The sequence below is a fragment of the Schistocerca americana genome, chromosome 4 (assembly GCF_021461395.2).
Source record: "Schistocerca americana isolate TAMUIC-IGC-003095 chromosome 4, iqSchAmer2.1, whole genome shotgun sequence".
Taxonomy (NCBI): Eukaryota; Metazoa; Arthropoda; class Insecta; order Orthoptera; family Acrididae; genus Schistocerca; species Schistocerca americana.
Window position 1 is genome coordinate 621,440,106 of NC_060122.1, and position 20,009 is coordinate 621,460,114.

General features: G+C 42.1%; 1 protein-coding gene across 1 annotated transcript in view; it reads left to right on the forward strand.

The window, feature by feature from the left end:
- The window catches only part of LOC124612957 (probable cytochrome P450 301a1, mitochondrial), a 284,020-nt gene that overhangs the window by 240,961 nt on the left and 23,050 nt on the right, over window positions 1-20,009 (forward strand). Inside the window, exon 8 of the mRNA XM_047141477.1 lies at window positions 4,643-4,811. Within this exon, the coding sequence (XP_046997433.1) occupies window positions 4,643-4,811 (169 nt within the window). The remainder of the gene's footprint in view (window positions 1-4,642; window positions 4,812-20,009) is intronic.

Consider the following 20,009-nt stretch of genomic DNA (forward strand, 5'->3'; position numbering starts at 1 on the left):
TCAAGTTATACTGAAGAAGGAAGATACACTAAGAGCAAATGAAGAAGTTGCAAAGTACAGTATACCAACATTTACTCGGATATGAAAAACGCAGACTAAAATTCTATATGCATATCAAAAGAATGGAGCAACAGACTAGCTGGACAGACTGTGGAATTTAAGAAAAAGACCCAATAAGGCTGAAATTGAAACAATCAAATGGGACGGCGCAATAAAAGAAGCTCCGAAGACAGTAAGACAATCGCAACTTGATGTACCAGACAGAAAAAATGTTAGGCAGAAATTTCACAGGTGAACAGTTGCCCTGGTAGAGAAACCCAAGCACACTGGAGCAACTTGATCTGACGAGCGGAAAAGAGCGCATGTTGAGAGAATAAAAGTGGTACGGACACCAAAGTAAAGCTGAAACAAAACTTTTGAAAAGGCGCTTTGTTGTCGAGTAGAGTCCAAACGCCAGTAATAATAAAAATAATATTGATAATTATCGGATACATTTAAACCGAAGTATAATCAAGATACAGGGTTACAATTATTGAACTACGTGAAAAAAACATAAATTAGTTACAAACTTCGGCGTGCACGCTCTTTATTCAACATGTAAACGTTACTACAGATACTAGGATTTAGGTTATGACATGCTCGATATGGCTGCCATCATTGGCGATGGTGTGGCGCAGACCGAAGAGTGAAATTCTGCAGGACCCGCAGAAGTGTCGGAACATGGATGCTGTCGATGACCTCCTGAATGGCTGTTTTCAGCTCAGCAATGCTTTTGGGGTCATTGCTGTACATTTTGTCTTTAATATAGCCCCACAAAAAGGAGTCGCATGTGTTCAGATCCGGAGAATATGGTGGCCAGTCGAGGCGCATGCCAGCGGCCTCTGGGTACCGCGGTCCCCAAAGTGCTCCTCCAGGACATCAATCACTCTCCTGCTTCGATGGGGTCGAGCTCCATCTTGCATGAATCACATCTTGTCGAAACTGGTGTCACTTTGGATAATGGAGATGAAATCATCTCCCAAAACCTTCGGTATCGTCCGGTGGTCACCGTTCCATCAAGAAACATCGCACCGATTATTCCGTGACCGGACATCGCTCTCCACACAGTCACCCGTTGAGGGTGAAGAGACTTCTCGATAGCGAAATGCGGATCCTGAGTCCCCAAAATGCGCCAATTTTCCTTACTGACGAACCCATCCAAATGAAAGTAGCCTTCGTCGCTAAACCAAACCACGCATGCGCACACTAATTCCCATCATGCACTGCGGCCAACAGTGCAGTTTGAATGTTTGAACCGTTCAGGAGCTATGACGATTTTATTTCATATAGTTCAATAATTGAAACCCTGTATAATAAGGAAACGTGATGAACTAATCATTTATTTGTCGACAGATACATGTACATATCGCAATGAAGTCATACCGGGCTATGGCTGATTTGAGCAATATACACTGTATTTGCAATAGGCGCACTGATGTATCGATAAATGCACTGTCTGACAGAAAAAAATGGAGCACCCAGAAGACGTCAGTTTAACTCCGTACACGTACACACCATCGCCGGGTATGTAATTAATTAGTGTCGCACTTCTCTGTGACAGCGTTGTTCGTGTTTAGTTTTGTTACCAGGTCTGCTAGGTTATATAAGGGACTTGAACAACGTCAGATGTTGGGTCCACCTGTTAGGTAGCTTTAAAACAGCGCAAACTCGGCTGCGGATAAAACGATTTATTCTGGAAACAATTCGACCCACAAGGTATGCAAGATAACTTTTGTCAGGTTTGGAAGATAGTAGGCGAGGTACTGGCGAATGTGAAGCTGTGAGAACGGGTCATGGGTCGTGTCTTGATAGCTCAGCCTGTAAGATTACTGTCTGCGACAGGCAAGGCTCTGAGTGCGGGTATCTATGCGGCACACGGTTTTAATTTCTTAGGTAGTTTCAAATGCTCATTTTCTCACAAATCCTTATTATTATCATGTCCACTGTAGATGTATATACTAGAGTGAAGTCATATTGAGATGTACCCTCTCTCAATAATGTACATTTTTATTTATTTATTTTACACGTGTAGTTCCGTAGGACCAAATTGAGGAGCAACTCTCCAAGGAATGGAACGTGTCAGTACCTGAAATTACAGCAGAAAAGTACACTACTGGCCATTTAAATTCCTACACCAAGAAGAAGACGTGCTACAGACGCTAAATTTAACGACAGGAAGAAGATGCTGTGATATGCAAATGATTAGCTTTTCAGAGCACCCACACAAGGTTCGCGGCGGTGGTGATACCTACGACGTGCGGACATGAGGAGAGTTTCCAACCGATTTCTCATAAACAAACAGGAGTTGAGCGGCGTTGCCTGGTGAAACATTGTTGTGATGCCTCGTGTAAGGAGGAGAAATACGTACCATCACGTTTCCGAAGTTGATAAAGGTCGGATTGTAGCCTATCGCGATTGCGGTTTATCGTATGGCGACATTGCTGCTCGCGGTTGGTCGAGATCCAGTGACTGTTAGCAGAATATGGAATCGGTGGGTTTAGGAGGGTAATACGGAATTCCGTGCTGGATCCCAACGGCCTTGTATCACTAGCAGTCGAGATGAGAGGCATTTTATCCGCGTGGCTGTAACGGATCGTGCAGCCACATTTCAACAGGATAATGCACGACCGCATGTTGCAGTTCCCGTATGGGCCTTTCTGGATACAGAAAATGTTCGAGTGCTGCCCTGGTCAGCACATTTTCCAGATCTCTCACCAATTGAAAACGTCTGCTGAATGGTGGCCGAGCAACTGGCTCGTCACAATAGGCCAGTCACTACTCTTGATGAACTGTGGTATCGTGTTGAAGCTGCATGGGCAGCTGTACCTGCACACGCCATCCAAGCTCTGTTTGACTCAATGCCCAGGCGTATTAAGGCCGTTATTACGGCCAGAGATGGTTGTTCTGGGTAGCTGATTTCTCAGGATCCATGCACCCAAATTGCATGAATACGTAATCACATGTCAGTTCTAGTATAATATATTTGTCCAATGGATACTCGTTTATCATCTGCATTTCTTCTTGGTGTAGCAATTTTAATGGCCAGGAGTGTAATAACAGCTAAAATAAAATTGTTATGAATCCAAAAAACGACAACCCATTATTTTAAGTAAACGCAATCAACAATTTAACACAGGAATCAGCTTAATTTTTCAAGAACAGAGTAGAAGGAGTGACCAATGGGAAAACTCTTCAGTTTAGATTTGAAAGTGCGTGGATTATTGGTAAGATTTTTGAATTTAGAGGTAGCTTGTTGAAAATGGTTGCAGCAGTGTACTGCACGCCTTTCTGCACAAGAGTCAAGGAATTGCGATCCAAATGCAGACTGGATTTCTGCCTGGTATTAACTGAGTGAAAGCTGCTAATTCATGGGAATAAGCTGATATTGTTAACAAGAAACGCCAGCAAAGAATATATGTATTGAGAGGCCAGTGTCAGAATACCCAGACTAATGAACAGGGGTCGACTGCCCGAACGGTCCGTTTCTGAGCTAAAAATGCGCTTTGAGAATGGGAAAAATTACCCCAATATGACACCATACATCAGAAGCGAATGAAAATAAGCGGACTACCACTCTTATCCAACCATCACTTACTTCTGATAGGGCTCTAATAGTAAAAATGGTAGCATTAAGTCTTTGAACAAGATCCAGAACATGGGTTTTCCTCGACAGTTTACTATCTGAACACCAAGAAATTTGAACTTCTCAGTTTCACTAATCATATGCCCGTCCTGTGAAATGAAAACATCAGGTTTGTTGAATCGTGTGTTAGAAACTGTAACAACTGAGTCTTACTGCGATTTAGGGTTAGTTTATTTTCTATAAGCCATGAACTTATGTCTTGAACAGCACTATCTGAAACAGTGCCAGTGTTGCACACAACACCCTTTACTAACAATCTATGTCAGCAGTAAACAGAAATAGTTTTGGCTCACTTGTGATACTAGAGAGCATATGACTTAGTATAAATAACGAACAGGAGTGGCCCCACTACAGATCCGTGGGGTATTTGCGGTACGCGTGCGGATCTGTCGATAGCGAAATGTTCACTTCATCACGATTCCTTGTTATACATTTCCAAGAATGTAGAAAAATGGTTGTCATTGTAGAGATTCAAGTACTAGGTCGAAGATTAAGAGATTTCCAGTCTGCCACATCAGTCGGCTGCCATAACGCAGCTGCTCGACAGATGGGTCAATGGTAAGGTATTGAGCACACTCGTAAGACATTTAACATAGATTTCTCGAAAACACTTCACAACAATATATTAGAAGAGCAAATTTTGTTGTATTTAAGTGTGTATCCATTTTACATATGACGAGGAAAGCGGTTGACGGTTTGTATGTATGCTTACCTTCTTAGATGACAACGTACGATGTATGGGATTGCAGGCTCTCTGAGTGAATCTCGATAATGAAGTTTTCTCGGGTTATCAGCGTACTTCACTTCGCCTGGAGATGACTAGTAGAAAGCTTGTTGAAACGTAGACGCAGAACGACACTTTGATTCAGCTGCTAACCCGATAGAACTTCACCATAGACCACATTCGTTGCTTAAAAACCGAAGGACCCAGTTGCGTTTTCAGAAGTTTGTTGCACGCAGGGTGGCACTGCGGCGCATCAACGAGGCGATGGACCGCATGAAGAAGCGCGGTCCAGCAGACGTGTCGGCTGGAGAACTCAGCGTGCTGGAGAGGCTGCTGATCTCCAACGACGACCCTCGCGTCGCCATCGTGATGGCGCTGGATATGATGTTCGCCGGCATCGACACGGTAAGTTATTCTCCTACTTGCTGCCTGCTCCTGCACCCGTGTTTGAGTGTGCTAATTTTATGGCGCACAAGATCCTGTTTTAAAGAGTGCATTGTACCACTTCACAACACGAGGTGCAGTTACAAAAATCAAGCACATGGACATTCCTATCTAAATGTGAATGCACCACATATCGAATGAACACCACTGAAACGGATGATGTAAAATTCCAGGCCACAAGAATCGATGCTGATGAAGTGAGCGAACATGGCATACAGATTTACTCTACTAAAAACATGGCTACTGCGGCAGTTGAACATCAACACGGTTGAGAGAAATCTCAACAGTGAACAATAGAATCTACAGGACGGTCGGCACTGCAGTACTGCCCCACATAATCCATTCACATAATTGAGCCTTACATTGAAAATGATTTGATCCCATCGCTTGTACATGTTATCTGCGATGGATAGCCACAAAGGTTTAACTATTACCTCGAGAAAATCAAGCTGTGACCATGATACTTGTTGATGGTGTTGGTTTTGCGTTTATTCGCCTTCGGTTGCACCCATACAGCCAGTTGAGACATACGTGTTAGAAAGTTAAAATAACTGCTGTTACTTGGTAAATAATACAAAAAAAAAAATGCGTGCTGTCGTGGTATAATACTGAAATAAATAAGCTCACCGGATAAAAAATTAGTCGCTCCAAGGCGCATGTGCAGATGAATCGTTAATCCTTTACAGATGGCGCAGCGATCGCGTTAGGTGCTCAACCGTACGCGCACTGCCTCTACATGAACATTAACGCAGTAGCGATAAGTGAGTCATTTATGTACGTAAACATGGATAAATGTAAAGACATGACAGAGTGGCTAAAAGGGGGGGCTGCTGTTTGGCCGTGCCCATGGCTACGGCGAGTGAAGTTCCTGGATTTGTTAGCGTTTCAAGGCGGACTGTTCAATGTGTCTGCAAACAGTGATGTAAGACACGTGGCCACGAAACACAGCGTCACAATAGTGGCCACAAAAAGATCCTGACTGAGAGGGATAGGGGATACATTTCACGACTTTTGAATGAAAATCGCTTCCATACCTGACAGGAATTGCTGAAGACAGCGAATAAAGATCCATCCCAACCTTTTGACGAGAGAGCACTGCGATGGAAACTGCATGCAATGAACGTTTGGAGTTCGTCACCTCGCAAAAGGCCATTGCGCACACCGCAAGATAAAGACAACAGTAACATTAATCTGGCTGGAAGAACATATGACTGGTTCTCTGAACACTCCCCCACCCTGTTACATCTCGACTGGTCTGCAGAATCACCTAACTTGATCCTCACAGAAATTCTGTGGGGCATGCTGGAACAGCGGGCAAAATGCCGACATCAACATCCCCGCAATTTGGTGGAACTACGCGATCAAATCCTCAGCGAATGGCTTAACCTGGAAGCGACGTACCTGTAGAATTTTGTGGACTCTCTTCCTAAGTGAATACAGTCTGTTCTCAATTATAGGGGCGGAATGACACGGTATTTAATGTTGCTTGTAATGATTTCTCTAAAGGCGACTAATTTTTTGTTCGCTGATCTTATATCGGACCCTTATGTAAGCAATCAGATTTCAAGCGATGCTAAAGAGCACCTTTATACAGGGACGCAGGCACGCACACGCACACACACACACACACACACACACACACACACACACACACACACACACACACACATACACACACACACACACACACACACGACACAAACCTAAGCTTAACAGTTATAGTTGGAGTCTGACCCTTATGTAAGCAATCAGATTTCAAGCGGTGCTAAAGAGCACCTTTATACAGGGACGCAGGCACGCACAAGCACACACACACACACACACATACACACACACACACACACACACACACACACACACACACACACACACACACGACACAAACCTAAGCTTAACAGTTATAGTTGGAGTCTGACGTGGTAAGAAACACGTATGGATTGTGACATTCGATTATGCAAACATTTATAAAGTATGTGTTGCCATTTTTATGTTTATTACTAAGATCAGGCACTGCCAGTGCAGCCTCAGTAGGCCAGACTTAAAAATGAACCTGTAAGATTTGAAACTAGTCGCCTAATATAAGAACTGCAACTGTTGACAGAATCGTTAATAAACGCTTTAAGAACTTTAATAAAGTTGCTGGTTCCCTGCGAACACAATGTTGGAACTGATAAAATAGTTACGGTACAGTTAAGTAATCAGATTTTAAATATCTTTATTAGTTTAAAGTTGAGTATCTGACTGTAAATTACACAAGTAACACTCAGCAATGAATTTCTAAAATCTAAACGGTTCATCCGATTTTGTCGATCAACGTGTCTTTAGAAAGCTATTAGTGTAAACCTAAATTGGTATGGATTACAACCATGTAACTTGAATAGTACATGAGTAGTTGGAGGTCAAAGTGGCTGATTGCTATTGATTGCGTCAGGCCATAAGTATTCCACAGTTACACGAAAAAACGGTAGCAGCATGCTTATAAATATATTTGTTTATGTCTTTGTTCGTATCTGATATATACTATTCATGAAGAAACTGGTCAATATTTACTGAGTTTTAGAAAGCACAGAGACATTAGTCTACTGGCCTACTTTTGTTTCTGTTCCTCTGATATATGGTTTTTAATGTTTTTACGTATTTATTAATGCGCAGTCCGGAACCGCGCGACTGCTACGGTCGCAGGTTCGAATCCTGCCTCGGGCATGGATGTGTGTGATGTCCTTAGGTTAGTTAGGTTTAAGTAGTTCTAAGTTCTAGGGGACTGATGACCACAGCTGTTAAGTCCCATAGTGCTCAGAGCCATTTGAACCATTTATTTATTAATGTGTGTTAGAGCGTGTTTATGGTACAGCCATAGGAATATTTACTTAATTTCAAGTTATTTGAATGTAAATCTAGTATTTCGTATGTGTTTCAATATGTTTCTGAGTGTGCATTGGTTTGGAGACATGGCTAGAGCGCATTAGCCAATCACAGTGCTCGTTACTACGCTATGCAACTACCAAAGTCAATGGAGAGACTGTATGGAAATGGGGGAGGAGCATCAGGTGGCACAGGACACGGCGGAGTGCTGGACGGGATGGCGCGACAGACGGTCGCAGGAAATACGAGTACTTGGAGAGTGTTTAGCAATTTGCGCGTGGTCGCGGGAGATAGAAATATTTCGTAGTGCCGATTTGTGCACTTGTGAGATTTTCGTGGCTTCTGCAGTGAAGACGTATAATGCGTTTAGAAGTGAATATATCGTGAGCTATGTTGTTGTTCATGACTAATTACGTGAAATAGGAATCTAATATTTCCCTGTTATTCAACTTATATTTTATTTAAATGGCTCTGGCTCTGAGCACTATGGGACTTAACATCTACGGTCATCAGTCCCCTAGAACTTAGAACTACTTAAACCTAACTAACCTAAGGACATCACACAACACCCAGTCATCACGAGGCAGAGAAAACCCCTGACCCCGCCGGAAATCGAACCCGGGAACCCGGGCGCGGGAAGCGAGAACGCTACCGCACGACCACGAGCTGCGGACTTTATTTAAATGCTGGACCATCGACACCAATAAGTGTTTTGCAGTGATAAACAGCATTCTTAAAGGTATTTCTGCTAAAGTACTCATAATTTAAAATCGTTAAAAACAGTACCTGCAGATTGTATTTAATTGCAATCTTTCATTTATGAATTTCTTTGTTACATTCAAAATTTGCAATTGCCGAGTGATAGGAACCTTCGGCCATTCGATTCATGTATATATTCATATTGTACACTGTAGACTCAGCAGTATTTGGCTTGTAATGTGGCAACTACGTATCTCAGCCCCTAGACAACGAAACCAGCGAAAACTTTTTATATTTCAACTCTGAGTCTGAGGGTACGTAGTTGAGGGCCACCATTAATTGTATTTGAAAGCCCGCAATCTTTGCGTAAGACTGCTGTTAAGTTGATCCGTCGATTACCGTCGAACAATGACATCGACAGTCGTGTTAGTGCCCAGATGGCATTCTGCCCCACGATATTTTTGAACAACGACGTAAACGTGTGCTTAATTCGCATCTGTTGTTATCAGTAAAATTAATTTCATTTTCCCATATTTTTGGCTTACGTTGCAGTCTGTAGACGTTTGTCTCGCCCGTCACGGAAGTGTCCAACAATCAGTAATTTTTTTACCGTGACTTACTGGGAAAGCTTTGCTTAATAGTTGTCTCCCAGAATCTTTTCACGCCCTGGACACTTTTGTGTGACGAGAGACATGCAATCTTGTCTACAGAATTCTTGTTGGATCAGAAGAAGATCTGGTTCACCGGATATTAGCAGCAGCAGTAGGAATTACAGACACCTGTGCAGCCTTTGAGCGTGCTAGACAGAACATGACCCACCGGTGTAACCTCTGTGACGAATCAGTGGAGACAGTTTTGAACCTCTGCAACAACTGAAAAAAATTTGTTGTCTCTTGGTAATAAAGAACTAGCTTAGCACCCGATGTTTCGATTGCATAGACTGTATGGCCTGCAGAGAGTTTTTTGTTCTTGTTAATCGAATTTTTATGTTGTTCACAAATTGCAAAACTTCTAAGCTTTTCACTCTAATTAAGGTCACGAAAGCGCGGTCTTTTCCGAATGTACTTCTTACCAAAAAGCGATTCTGGTAGCTGGAGTCTGAAGTTTTTGTTAATCAAGCCTTTGGTGTTTTTTTGGAGATGGTCCCATAACAACTTTCATACCATAGCAAATATTTCTTTATATCTAACATAAGTGAAATACCAATTTTCACAAATTTAGCTTTAAATTTTTTTAATGTAACGAAGTATTTTCAAAAAAATTTCATCTCCTGTTGCACTCCCTTAAGGGCTAAAATTTCCAGAAACACTGAAACACGTAGTTTTTTTACCAATTGTCGCAGATGTAGCCTTAATAATCCTTTAGTAGTTCTTTAGTATTTATTTATTTAAAAAACTTTCATCCACTACTTTACCCATTTAGTGGTTGAATTTTCAAAACGCTGAAACGAGCATTTTTTATATGCTGACTAAGAAACGAAATACCAGTTTTCATAGTTCTAGCTTATAAATTTCGTTAATAGCGGCATACTTCCAAAAAGCCTTTCATCCCGTATTTCGTCCCCTTAGGAGTGGAATTACGGAGAATCCCTTCTCAAATGATGCCTATACTATAAGATCGACACTTTCTCCAAACTTCAAGTTTCTATCCTTAACGGTGTGGGCTGGACGATGATGAGTCAGTGAGTCAGTCTTACCACATTTCAACCCTTTAGAGGTTGAATTTCCAAAAAAAATCGAAACACGTATTTTTTATTTCTAACTGAAAATCCAAAATTAAATTTTCATGTATTTAACTATACAAATGCTTTCATAATAAAATATTTTCATAAAAAATCTCATCCCTTTTTTCATCCCCTTAGAGGTTCAATTTCCAAAAACACTGAAACACATATTTTTTATTTTTAACATAAAAATCAAATACCAATCTACATAGATACAGCTTTAAAAATACTTTAGTAATTCTTTAATAGTGATATAATCGTATTTTCAAAAAAACTTTGACCCATTGCTCCCCCAAAGAGTTAAATATCAAAAAATTCTTAAACACAAATTTCCACGCGACCGCTACGGTCGCAGGTTCGAATCCTGCCTCGGGCATGGATGTGTGTGATGTCCTTAGGTTAGTTAGGTTTAAGTAGTTCTAAGTTCTAGGGGACTGATGACCTCAGATGTTAAGTCCCATAGTGCTCAGAGTCATTTGAACTTGTCCCATGTGACCTCCCAGAGTCTGTCAGTTTAATTAATTTTCATCCATAGAAAACTCCCTCCACCGGTTTTTAAAAAAATCCTCCCAGGAAAAAATGACATTAGAGAAAACCGCTTGTTTCGGTGTCCCTTGCAGCATCGCAGAGTTTGTCGATCTGTACTAATTTTCACCCTGAATAATCGCTCTTTAGTTCGGCAAATTTTACCCAATGATGGATGGGTTGGCGGAGACTTTGGTTGCAGAAGTCCGAATTTTGGCTATTCAGGAAAATTTCAGCCCGAAAAATCACCAAGTTACCATTCTAAAAATGGCTTCCACACAATGATTCCTTCACCCATGGAAAGAAGTCATGAGTGCCATCTCAAAAGTACACTGAGAGGGGACGGGGGGTCGAAGCAAAACTTGTTCTTTCAAGAAACAGCGTGTGTTACTGTCTCCTGTGTAGAACAAGCTGATGCGTTGGGTGGCGCAAATGAAAGGCCTTGGACAGCTTCCCGTGACGCTTCGTCTCCACAGCCTCCGTAAGTTCGTCAGGAGATTTCGGTAGTCTGTTCCTGTGATGGTTTGCGCCTTTTCGAAGCATAATCTGTTTGCATCACACCATGGCAGTCCGAATCGATGACGGTTAGGTATTCGCCTGTATCGGCGGTGGGTGAACCTACTTTGTTCCTTTGGCTTGGGATCATACACCCACCACACTTCCATGGCGGTTCCGTAGCAAAAGATGTCACATTGACTGACATGACACACTGCAACATTTCTGCTGCCGCACCGGTTCCGTGGCCTTTTCGATGGGATTAGAGCAATTGCGGAAACTAGCGGACAGCAATTTTTGTCATTCTCAAACTGTCGTGGAAGATGAGGAATCCTGACCGAAGACTGTCCTTTACATTTTACACAATTTCCTCCAGTGTGAGACGTCTGTCTTCCAGCACCGGGGCATCCACTTCTCTTGCGATTCCGTGTGCTTCGCAGAAACATGGTCTGCCGCTATGTTTTTCGTCGTTCACACTTGGACCAAATTGGAGGGGTCAGCGCCACCTAGCCACGGTGTCGCATAATGGCGCATTGTTGCATCTAGCGCTGCAGCGTTGTTTCCCTTCAAATGCAGAAAACGAAGTACAATACTGTACGACACTTCACCTCAACGGCGGGCTGCGCCGTTTGTTTTTAGCTATTTTAGCGCGACGCTACGGTAGTGTGGCGCGAGGATTTCAATCTGTATCAGGACGACGGATATGTTCCCACAAACTAACAAAAATTTCTACACGGTCCAGTGACATTAATATGAATCGTTAATGTACTAGCGGTAGTGTATAAAGCTTTTTGGGGGAACGCGGAAAACAGTGTAGTCTTCGTCGCAGTGTGGAGTGATTTATCCACAACGACTAACATTTGATCACGGTTTTAAGGGATACGACCAACACCTGACCATAATTTTAAGGGAGTTTTAGTCGCAGTAAATTTCAGCTGCGCAACTGCATAGCATTTTTTGTTGTTGGAATGAGTGACAATGGATATACACGTATAAAAAAAGTGGCATACATTGCTTGCTTTCACTCTGCTATGTCATACAAATCACAAATAGCCACAATGCTGGGTAAAACTTTGGTGACGCACATATTAATGAAAGGACGTGCAGATAATGGTTTCATCGCTTCAAGAGGAATGATTTTGAAGTCGAACACCGGTGTGGCAGTAGAAGAAAGAAGGTTTTTGAAGCCACGGAAACCGACGGAAACAATGCCAAGAGATCGTGGTCGAAAGCAATTGATGCGTTTGAGCACTGGAAGACGAAAGGCCACAGTTCAGCCATAGATATGAAAAGGTGATTTTTGATGCTCAATCTCATGTCGTAAAACCCTTCAAAACATAATTGGAAACGTAAAACGGGAAGTCTTACTCCACCCGCCGTAATCTCCAGGCACTACTCACATTGTTCACCTTTTCTGATCAATGGCACAAGGTCTAGCTGACCAGCACTTTCGCTCATATGAACAGACGCAATACTGCATTGATTGATGGATCTCTTAAAGAAACACCCAATACTTCTGCCACGCCATTTGCATGCTGCCTGAATAATGGGAGCCAGTAGGGCACGCGAAGATCACTACTTTTAATTGTGCATTTTTCACAATGAAACCTCGAACTTGGAGAAAAAACGGCGGAAGCAAAGTTGTTGACCTAATATTACGTGTACCCTACAGTAGTAGAACAGGGGTGACACCCCACTCTCCATTGTTGCCAGATGTATCCAAGATGGGAGCGATACTAACAAAGAATGCGACGATCGACTTTAGGCAGAAAGATTCAATAGGTTCACTGCTAGGTTTTGCGAAAGACCGTGTTTTGGTGAAGGATTCCAGTAAATTTGACGCATCAGATCAGGCTGTGAACATACTACCAGTCAGCACAATCCAAGTTGAGTGTAATATAACTACAAACTCATATCTCAACAATAAGTTGATATTTACAGATATTTCCGTACAGTTTGAACCGGATATAAGATAGTTCAGACCGTCACAAACGCGATATACCTCCCGGTGACAGTTCAAACATTGAACTACCTGGAGCTACGTATTGTGGATCAGAATAATCGACTTGCCGACTTTCGGGGTGAAGAAATCACTGTATGTCTGCATCTAAGACCAGATGGGCGTAAGGTATAAGGCTAGCATGCAGAGCTCACAGTCAGTGTTCCACAGAAGCGAAAGGTGATAACACGCCTTAATTACGAGTTCCTTATTTCAATCGGTCTCAACCCGTGCAACGACGTAACTCAATGTCACGTAGTCAGTGGAGTGCGACAATCGAATTATAAGTCATGAATTCCACTCACATAAGCCCAACGCTTCAACCACATTTAACAAAAATTATGAAATTAGGATTGTTATTCACCACCAGGACGCTTAACACTACCTTGAAAGAGCTTCTTATATCTGGACCGCACATTTAAGAAAACTGATGGCACTGTGGTGACACTCTCGAAGCTGTCACGTAATGCTCTAGCATTCCTGTTTCAAGAGATCCGTTATTAACTTAATCGAATAGAATCAACTGCACACGTAATGTTGGGCTAGCATCAACCATTAAGACGTATGTTTCAGCCTCAACCTCCGATTCGAACAGCTTGGAAAATGCAGGATGGTTCATAGACGTGCCAGATTTAAGTCATTTTGAGGACATGCAACGATTATTATGAACGCCAAACAGGAACTTATTTTGGTGCGGAGTGCAAGTGATGCCAATTCATACACTCAAGCAGAGGCAGAGGAAGTCGAAATCAAGATTAATAGTGCAGTATGCAAAATGCCCCACAACAGTGTTGCTGATGAACGCATAAAATTTTTAAAAGTTCTGAATGCCGGCACTTACCTGTAGTTAACTTTCCGATCATGGGAGTTTTTTGAATACCCTGTGTTACCTACAGCATCAACACATATGCGGGCTATTAAAACATCAGTTCAATTGGAGGCACCTCAATTCATCATGCTTGCATTTCAAACTCAAAGGCGAGGGAATGCATCAAAAGACTCAAGTGAAATTAACTAACACCAGAGTCTACTTGAATTCGGAATACTATCCATACGAGAATTTACATCTACAGTGGGAGAGCAATGTATAGAGCCTAACATTTGACATGTAAGCGAGATTCCGTGGAATTGAGTTGAAACTGAGGGATGTCTACCCAATCCACAGAATTTCAAGAATCTGGCACCAATAATCGTGATAGAAAGCTCAAAACAGAATGAGATAATAAAATCTACATCTACATCTACATTTATACTCCGCAAGCCACCCAAAGGTGTGTGGCGGAGGGCATTTTACGTGCCACTGTCATTACCTCCCTTTCCTGTTCCAGTCGCGTATGGTTCGCGGGAAGAACGACTGTCTGAAAGCCTTCGTGCGCGCTCTAATCTCTGTAATTTTACATTCGTGATCTCCTCGGGAGGTATAAGTAGGGGGAAGCAATATATTCGATACCTCATCCAGAAACGCACCCTCTCGATACCTGGCGAGCAATCTACACCGCGATGCAGAGCGCCTCTCTTGCAGAGTCTGCCACTTGAGTTTATTAAACATCTCCGTAACGCTAACACGGTTACCAAATAACCCTGTGACGAAACGCGCCGCTCTTCTTTGGATCTTCTCTATCTCCTCCGTCAAACCGATCTGGTACGGATCCCACACTGATGAGCAATACTCAAGTATAGGTCGAACGAGAGTTTTGTAAGCCACCTCCTTTGTTGATGGACTACAGTTTCTAAGCACTCTCCCAATGAATCTCAACCTGGTACCCGCCTTACCAACAATTAATTTTATATGATCATTCCACTTCAAATCGTTCCGCACGCATACTCCCAGATATTTTACAAAAGTAACTGCTACCAGTGTTTGTTCCGCTATCATATAATCATACAATAAAGGATCCTTCTTTCTATGTATTCGCAATACATTACATTTGTCTATGTTAAGGGACAGTTGCCACTCCCTGCACCAAGTGCCTATCCGCTGCAGATCTTCCTGCATTTCGCTACAATTTTCTAATGCTGCAACTTCTCTGTATACTACAGCATCATCCGCGAAAAGCCGCATGGAACTTCCGACACTATCTACTAGGTCATTTATATATATTGTGAAAAGCAATGGTCCCATAACACTCCCCTGTGGCACGCCAGAGGTTACTTTAACGTCTGTAGACGTCTCTCCATTGATAACAACATGCTGTGTTCTGTTTGCTAAAAACCCTTCAATCCAGCCAGACAGCTGGTCTGATATTCCGTAGGCTCTTACTTTGTTTATCAGGCGACAGTGCGGAACTGTATCGAACGCCTTCCGGAAGTCAAGAAAAATAGCATCTACCTGGGAGCCTGTATCTAATATTTTCTGGGTCTCATGAACAAATAAAGCGAGTTGGGTCTCACACGATCGCTGTTTCCGGAATCCATGTTGATTCCTACATAGTAGATTGTGGGTTTCCAGAAACGACATGATACTCGAGCAAAAAACATGTTCTAAAATTCTACAACAGATCGACGTCAGAGATATAGGTCTATAGTTTTGCGCAACTGCTCGACGACCCTTCTTGAAGACTGGGACTACCTGTGCTCTTTTCCAATCATTTGGAACCCTCCGTTCCTCTAGAGACTTGCGGTACACGGCTGTTAGAAGGGGGGCAAGTTCTTTCGCGTACTCTGTGTAGAATCGAATTGGTATCCCGTCAGGTCCAGTGGACTTTCCTCTATTGAGTGATTCCAGTTGCTTTTCTATTCCTTGGACACTTATTTCGATGTCAGCCATTTTTTCGTTTGTGCGAGGATTTAGAGAAGCAATTGCAGTGCGGTCTTCCTCTGTGAAACAGCTTTGGAAAAAGGTGTTTAGTATTTCAGCTTTACGCGTGTCATCATCTGTTTCAATGCCATCATCATCCCGGAGTGTCTGGATATGCTGTTTCGAGCCACTTACTGATTTAACGTAAGACCAGAACTTCCTAGGATTTTCTGTCAAGTCGGTACATAGAATTTTACTTTCGAATTCACTGAACGCTTCACGCATAGCCCTCCTTACGCTAACTTTGACATCGTTTAGCTTCTGTTTGTCTGAGAGGTTTTGGGTGCGTTTAAACTTGGAGTGAAGCTCTCTTTGCTTTCGCAGTAGTTTCCTAACTTTGTTGTTGTACCACGGTGGGTTTTTCCCGTCCCTCACAGTTTTACTCGGCACGTACCTGTCTAAAACGCATTTTACGATTGCCTTGAACTTTTTCCATAAACACTCAACATTGTCAGTGTCGGAACAGAAATTTTCGTTTTGATCTGTTAGGTAGTCTGAAATCTGCCTTCTATTACTCTTGCTAAACAGATAAACCTTCCTCCCTTTTTTTATATTCCTATTAACTTCCATATTCAGGGATGCTGCAACGGCCTTATGATCACTGATTCCCTGTTCTGTACATACAGAGTCGAAAAGTTCGGGTCTGTTTGTTATCAGTAGGTCCAAGATGTTATCTCCACGAGTCGGTTCTCTGTTTAATTGCTCGAGGTAAATCAGGACCTTTAGATGTACGGATTGAATTTTAATTTCAACAAACTTTCCAAATCCCACTGAAGCGTATGCTCTAGTTCTGCATGATCGTGTTGTTAACTACTGTCCAATCACAGGTGTTGTGCAGCGAGAGTTCTAGCTCCAGCACAGTTCACGATGTTACCCCAGGGTGTAAGGATTGTAGCTGACGTTCAAGGACTTTATTACAACGAACGCAAGCGATTCATAATTATAGACTGTGCAATAAAAGCCTTCACACAAAGTGATGGAATAATAGAAACATTCGCAGCAAGCGTTGCATCGCCGAAACCTTTCAAGGATGTGAAGTGCGTTAAAAAGAAGAAGTGCAAAATGGCTAACACCCTTTCATGGACTACTCTGGGGCGATCCTGGTATACCTTATAAAGAAATAATGACGTCTCTTCGAATATTTGATCATCCTGAACCATCATCTACGTCAAAGGCGAGAATAAGATCGCATGGATGCAGCGAATCTTCAAGACTGCAGCTATTCAAGACCTGGAATTCTACGGGTGCCCTGCTATCCATAAGCTCAAGAAGAAGATGTGTGAAAATAGTGTTGTGTCTGTTTACGAAATTGTAAAATTACTTTGAAGTTGGATTACTGAAAACAAATGAATTTTTTATCTCAAATTCTGTGTTTTTCTTTCTATCTAGCTCCTACTTAGATAGCACGTCGCTTTGCCCAGATGCTATGTCTGTGGCTTTGTTCAAGCACAGGAGATATAATTTCAGCCATGTTTGCTACATGTCTTTAGAAGTGGACACGATCACACGCCGCTTGTTCCTAAAAACCTATGCTTGCAGCACGATAGGCGAAATCCCATGCAATCATTACATATATTTTGTTGTCTTCCATCTTAAACTTCACCTCCTTGATAGGACTCATCTTAGCAAAACTACTGTCATTAGAGAATGCACAGCATTTGTATACATATACATTCATAATGTAATAGGGGATAGGGTTTTTTCTAAATAACAACGACAAAGACGAATGGCAACTAAATTTTTTCTTTGTTTCTTCAGTTCACCCACAAATACAATATAGTTCTTGAGGTACAATATCATTCTTGAGGTACAATGTAGTTTTTTTGAGGTACAATATAGTATTCTTGAGGTACAAATCGACTCTGCTATTCCAATGCAGAAATACTTTCAACTTACACGCTACACCAGTAACACTGGTAGGAATTTTTTTTTATAAATCTACGCTAAAAACTAATGTGGAAATACTTCCTTTACTACTACAACTAAATTTCACAGCCCCAGTAGCATAGCTTTTACAATAATTCTGATGGACTGTGCACACATAGAATCTAATTTCAACAGTCCACAATAGCAAAGGTTTTTACAATAACAATTCTGATGGACTGTGAGCTACATACACTTAAAAAACTATTCTGACTTGGATAGCTAGCGGCAGGTGAAAACCTTAAAAGCTATTCTATTTACAACAGGCACATGGTGCGCATATATAGCCTACACATACGTTGCATATGAACAAATATATCAATATATATAAATATTCTTTTTTCTATTTTTCGCTTTTTTAATATTTTTTTTGTTTACACTCATTCTTTCTTTCACATGCATGGTGTGCATATATATAAATTTTGTTCTTTTTTTTTTACTCTTTCTTTTCCACACATTCTCTCTCTCTATGCATGTATATACATATGTACATAGTACACAAAAATATTTACACGACACACACACACTCACACACACACACACACAAAATTACACTATGATAAAAGGGTCACACTACTACTCTATGGACTCTCTCTCTCTCTCTCTCTCTCTCTCTCACTATCACTCAGAGTCCCCCACCCCTTCTCTCGCACAGTGTGAGTACAGGATAGTTTCAATCACGTCATCAGAAATGACTCTTTTATCGTCATGTGGCGATAGACTGATTTTACACTGCAGCACAGTGTACACCTAGTGTCCTTGCAGCACAGTGTACACCTAGTGTCCTCTGGATCGAATACTGGTCTGCCGTACCACATGTGGCAGCTGCCGTACAGCACCGCGAACACCACTGTACAGGCACCGCAAATAGTCTTTGATAGAGAGGGCTCTCGATGCCATAGGATGCACACCCTTAGCCTGCCTCTGGGTGGCACATTCTAATGTGTGATACGCATACGTTTTTGAGTGTAGACCTACGAACTCCACTATCGGAAATCCATTCACCTCATCCTTCATAAGACCGATAACCTTCTTGTTTTGTGGAATAATACCATAAGGATTATGTAGGACGTGTAGACCTCATTACCAAGGCACCTCATTACTTCATATTGCAGTTCTTCACCCAAGAGATGAAGCTATCTGTATCCATATAAAGTAATTTAGGATCTGCGAAATGAGTTTTCGCGAACTCATAATGAAAGCGGTACTTGTGGAGTTCGGATAGGTCGCGTATGCACATCACCACATATATAGGTTTCGTAAACTATACTGCAGTCTTCGCCATCTTCACAGCAACGAAGCTCTTATTGGATATGGTGACCCATTTAAAATTTTGTCCGGCAATGCATTTTCTTACGCCATTGCTTTACCGAAAATTGAATTATTAATTAATTTATAAAAGTCTTTCTCGAAGTCACACCTCGCGGAAGCTCTCTGTCTCGTATTCGAATCAATATACTCCTTCAACCAGGGGGACTGCTTGAAGGAGATAGCTCGGGTGATTCTCGCTAGCCCCAGACCCAAGCTGAGACACTGCTGGAGATTACGATAATGAATGATGTATCTCCGCTTATGCCCCAGCGTTGTCATCAATTTTGGCATGGAGCCTCCTCATGGAATTAGTTGCTCCGGACACCATGGCAAATCAGCACGTGCATCATGCAAACTAATAGGGTGTATGAGTTCTGCCTCCACCACGTACCCTACATCAGAATCAGCTGTCATACCTCCCATGATTTTTCCACCTAATGCCTTTCATTCGTCTTCAGGCACCCATTGAAACTCACCAATCCACAGTGATTACTGTATGGTGTGCGCATATAAGTTATTCATGTCCAGGTATATTATGTAACTCGAATCAAGGCATGCGTTGAATCTGTCACCCATCCAGGGGATATTTGCCTTCGCATGCCTATAGACACATTGGCAAAGTCCGCCATGGATCCCTCGCTCAAAGAAAAGAAGCATGTCATCATTGGTCAATAATTCAATGCTGCACTTCGTTTTCTTGAGCATTGCGTGGCGCCAAGACAATCCAGGTGCCATGTAATAAAAGGCGGGATTCAGAGAATATTTGGTTATGCATAGACTCCGGAATTTCTCGGAAACGTTCGCAAGCTAGCACACACCTGTGTC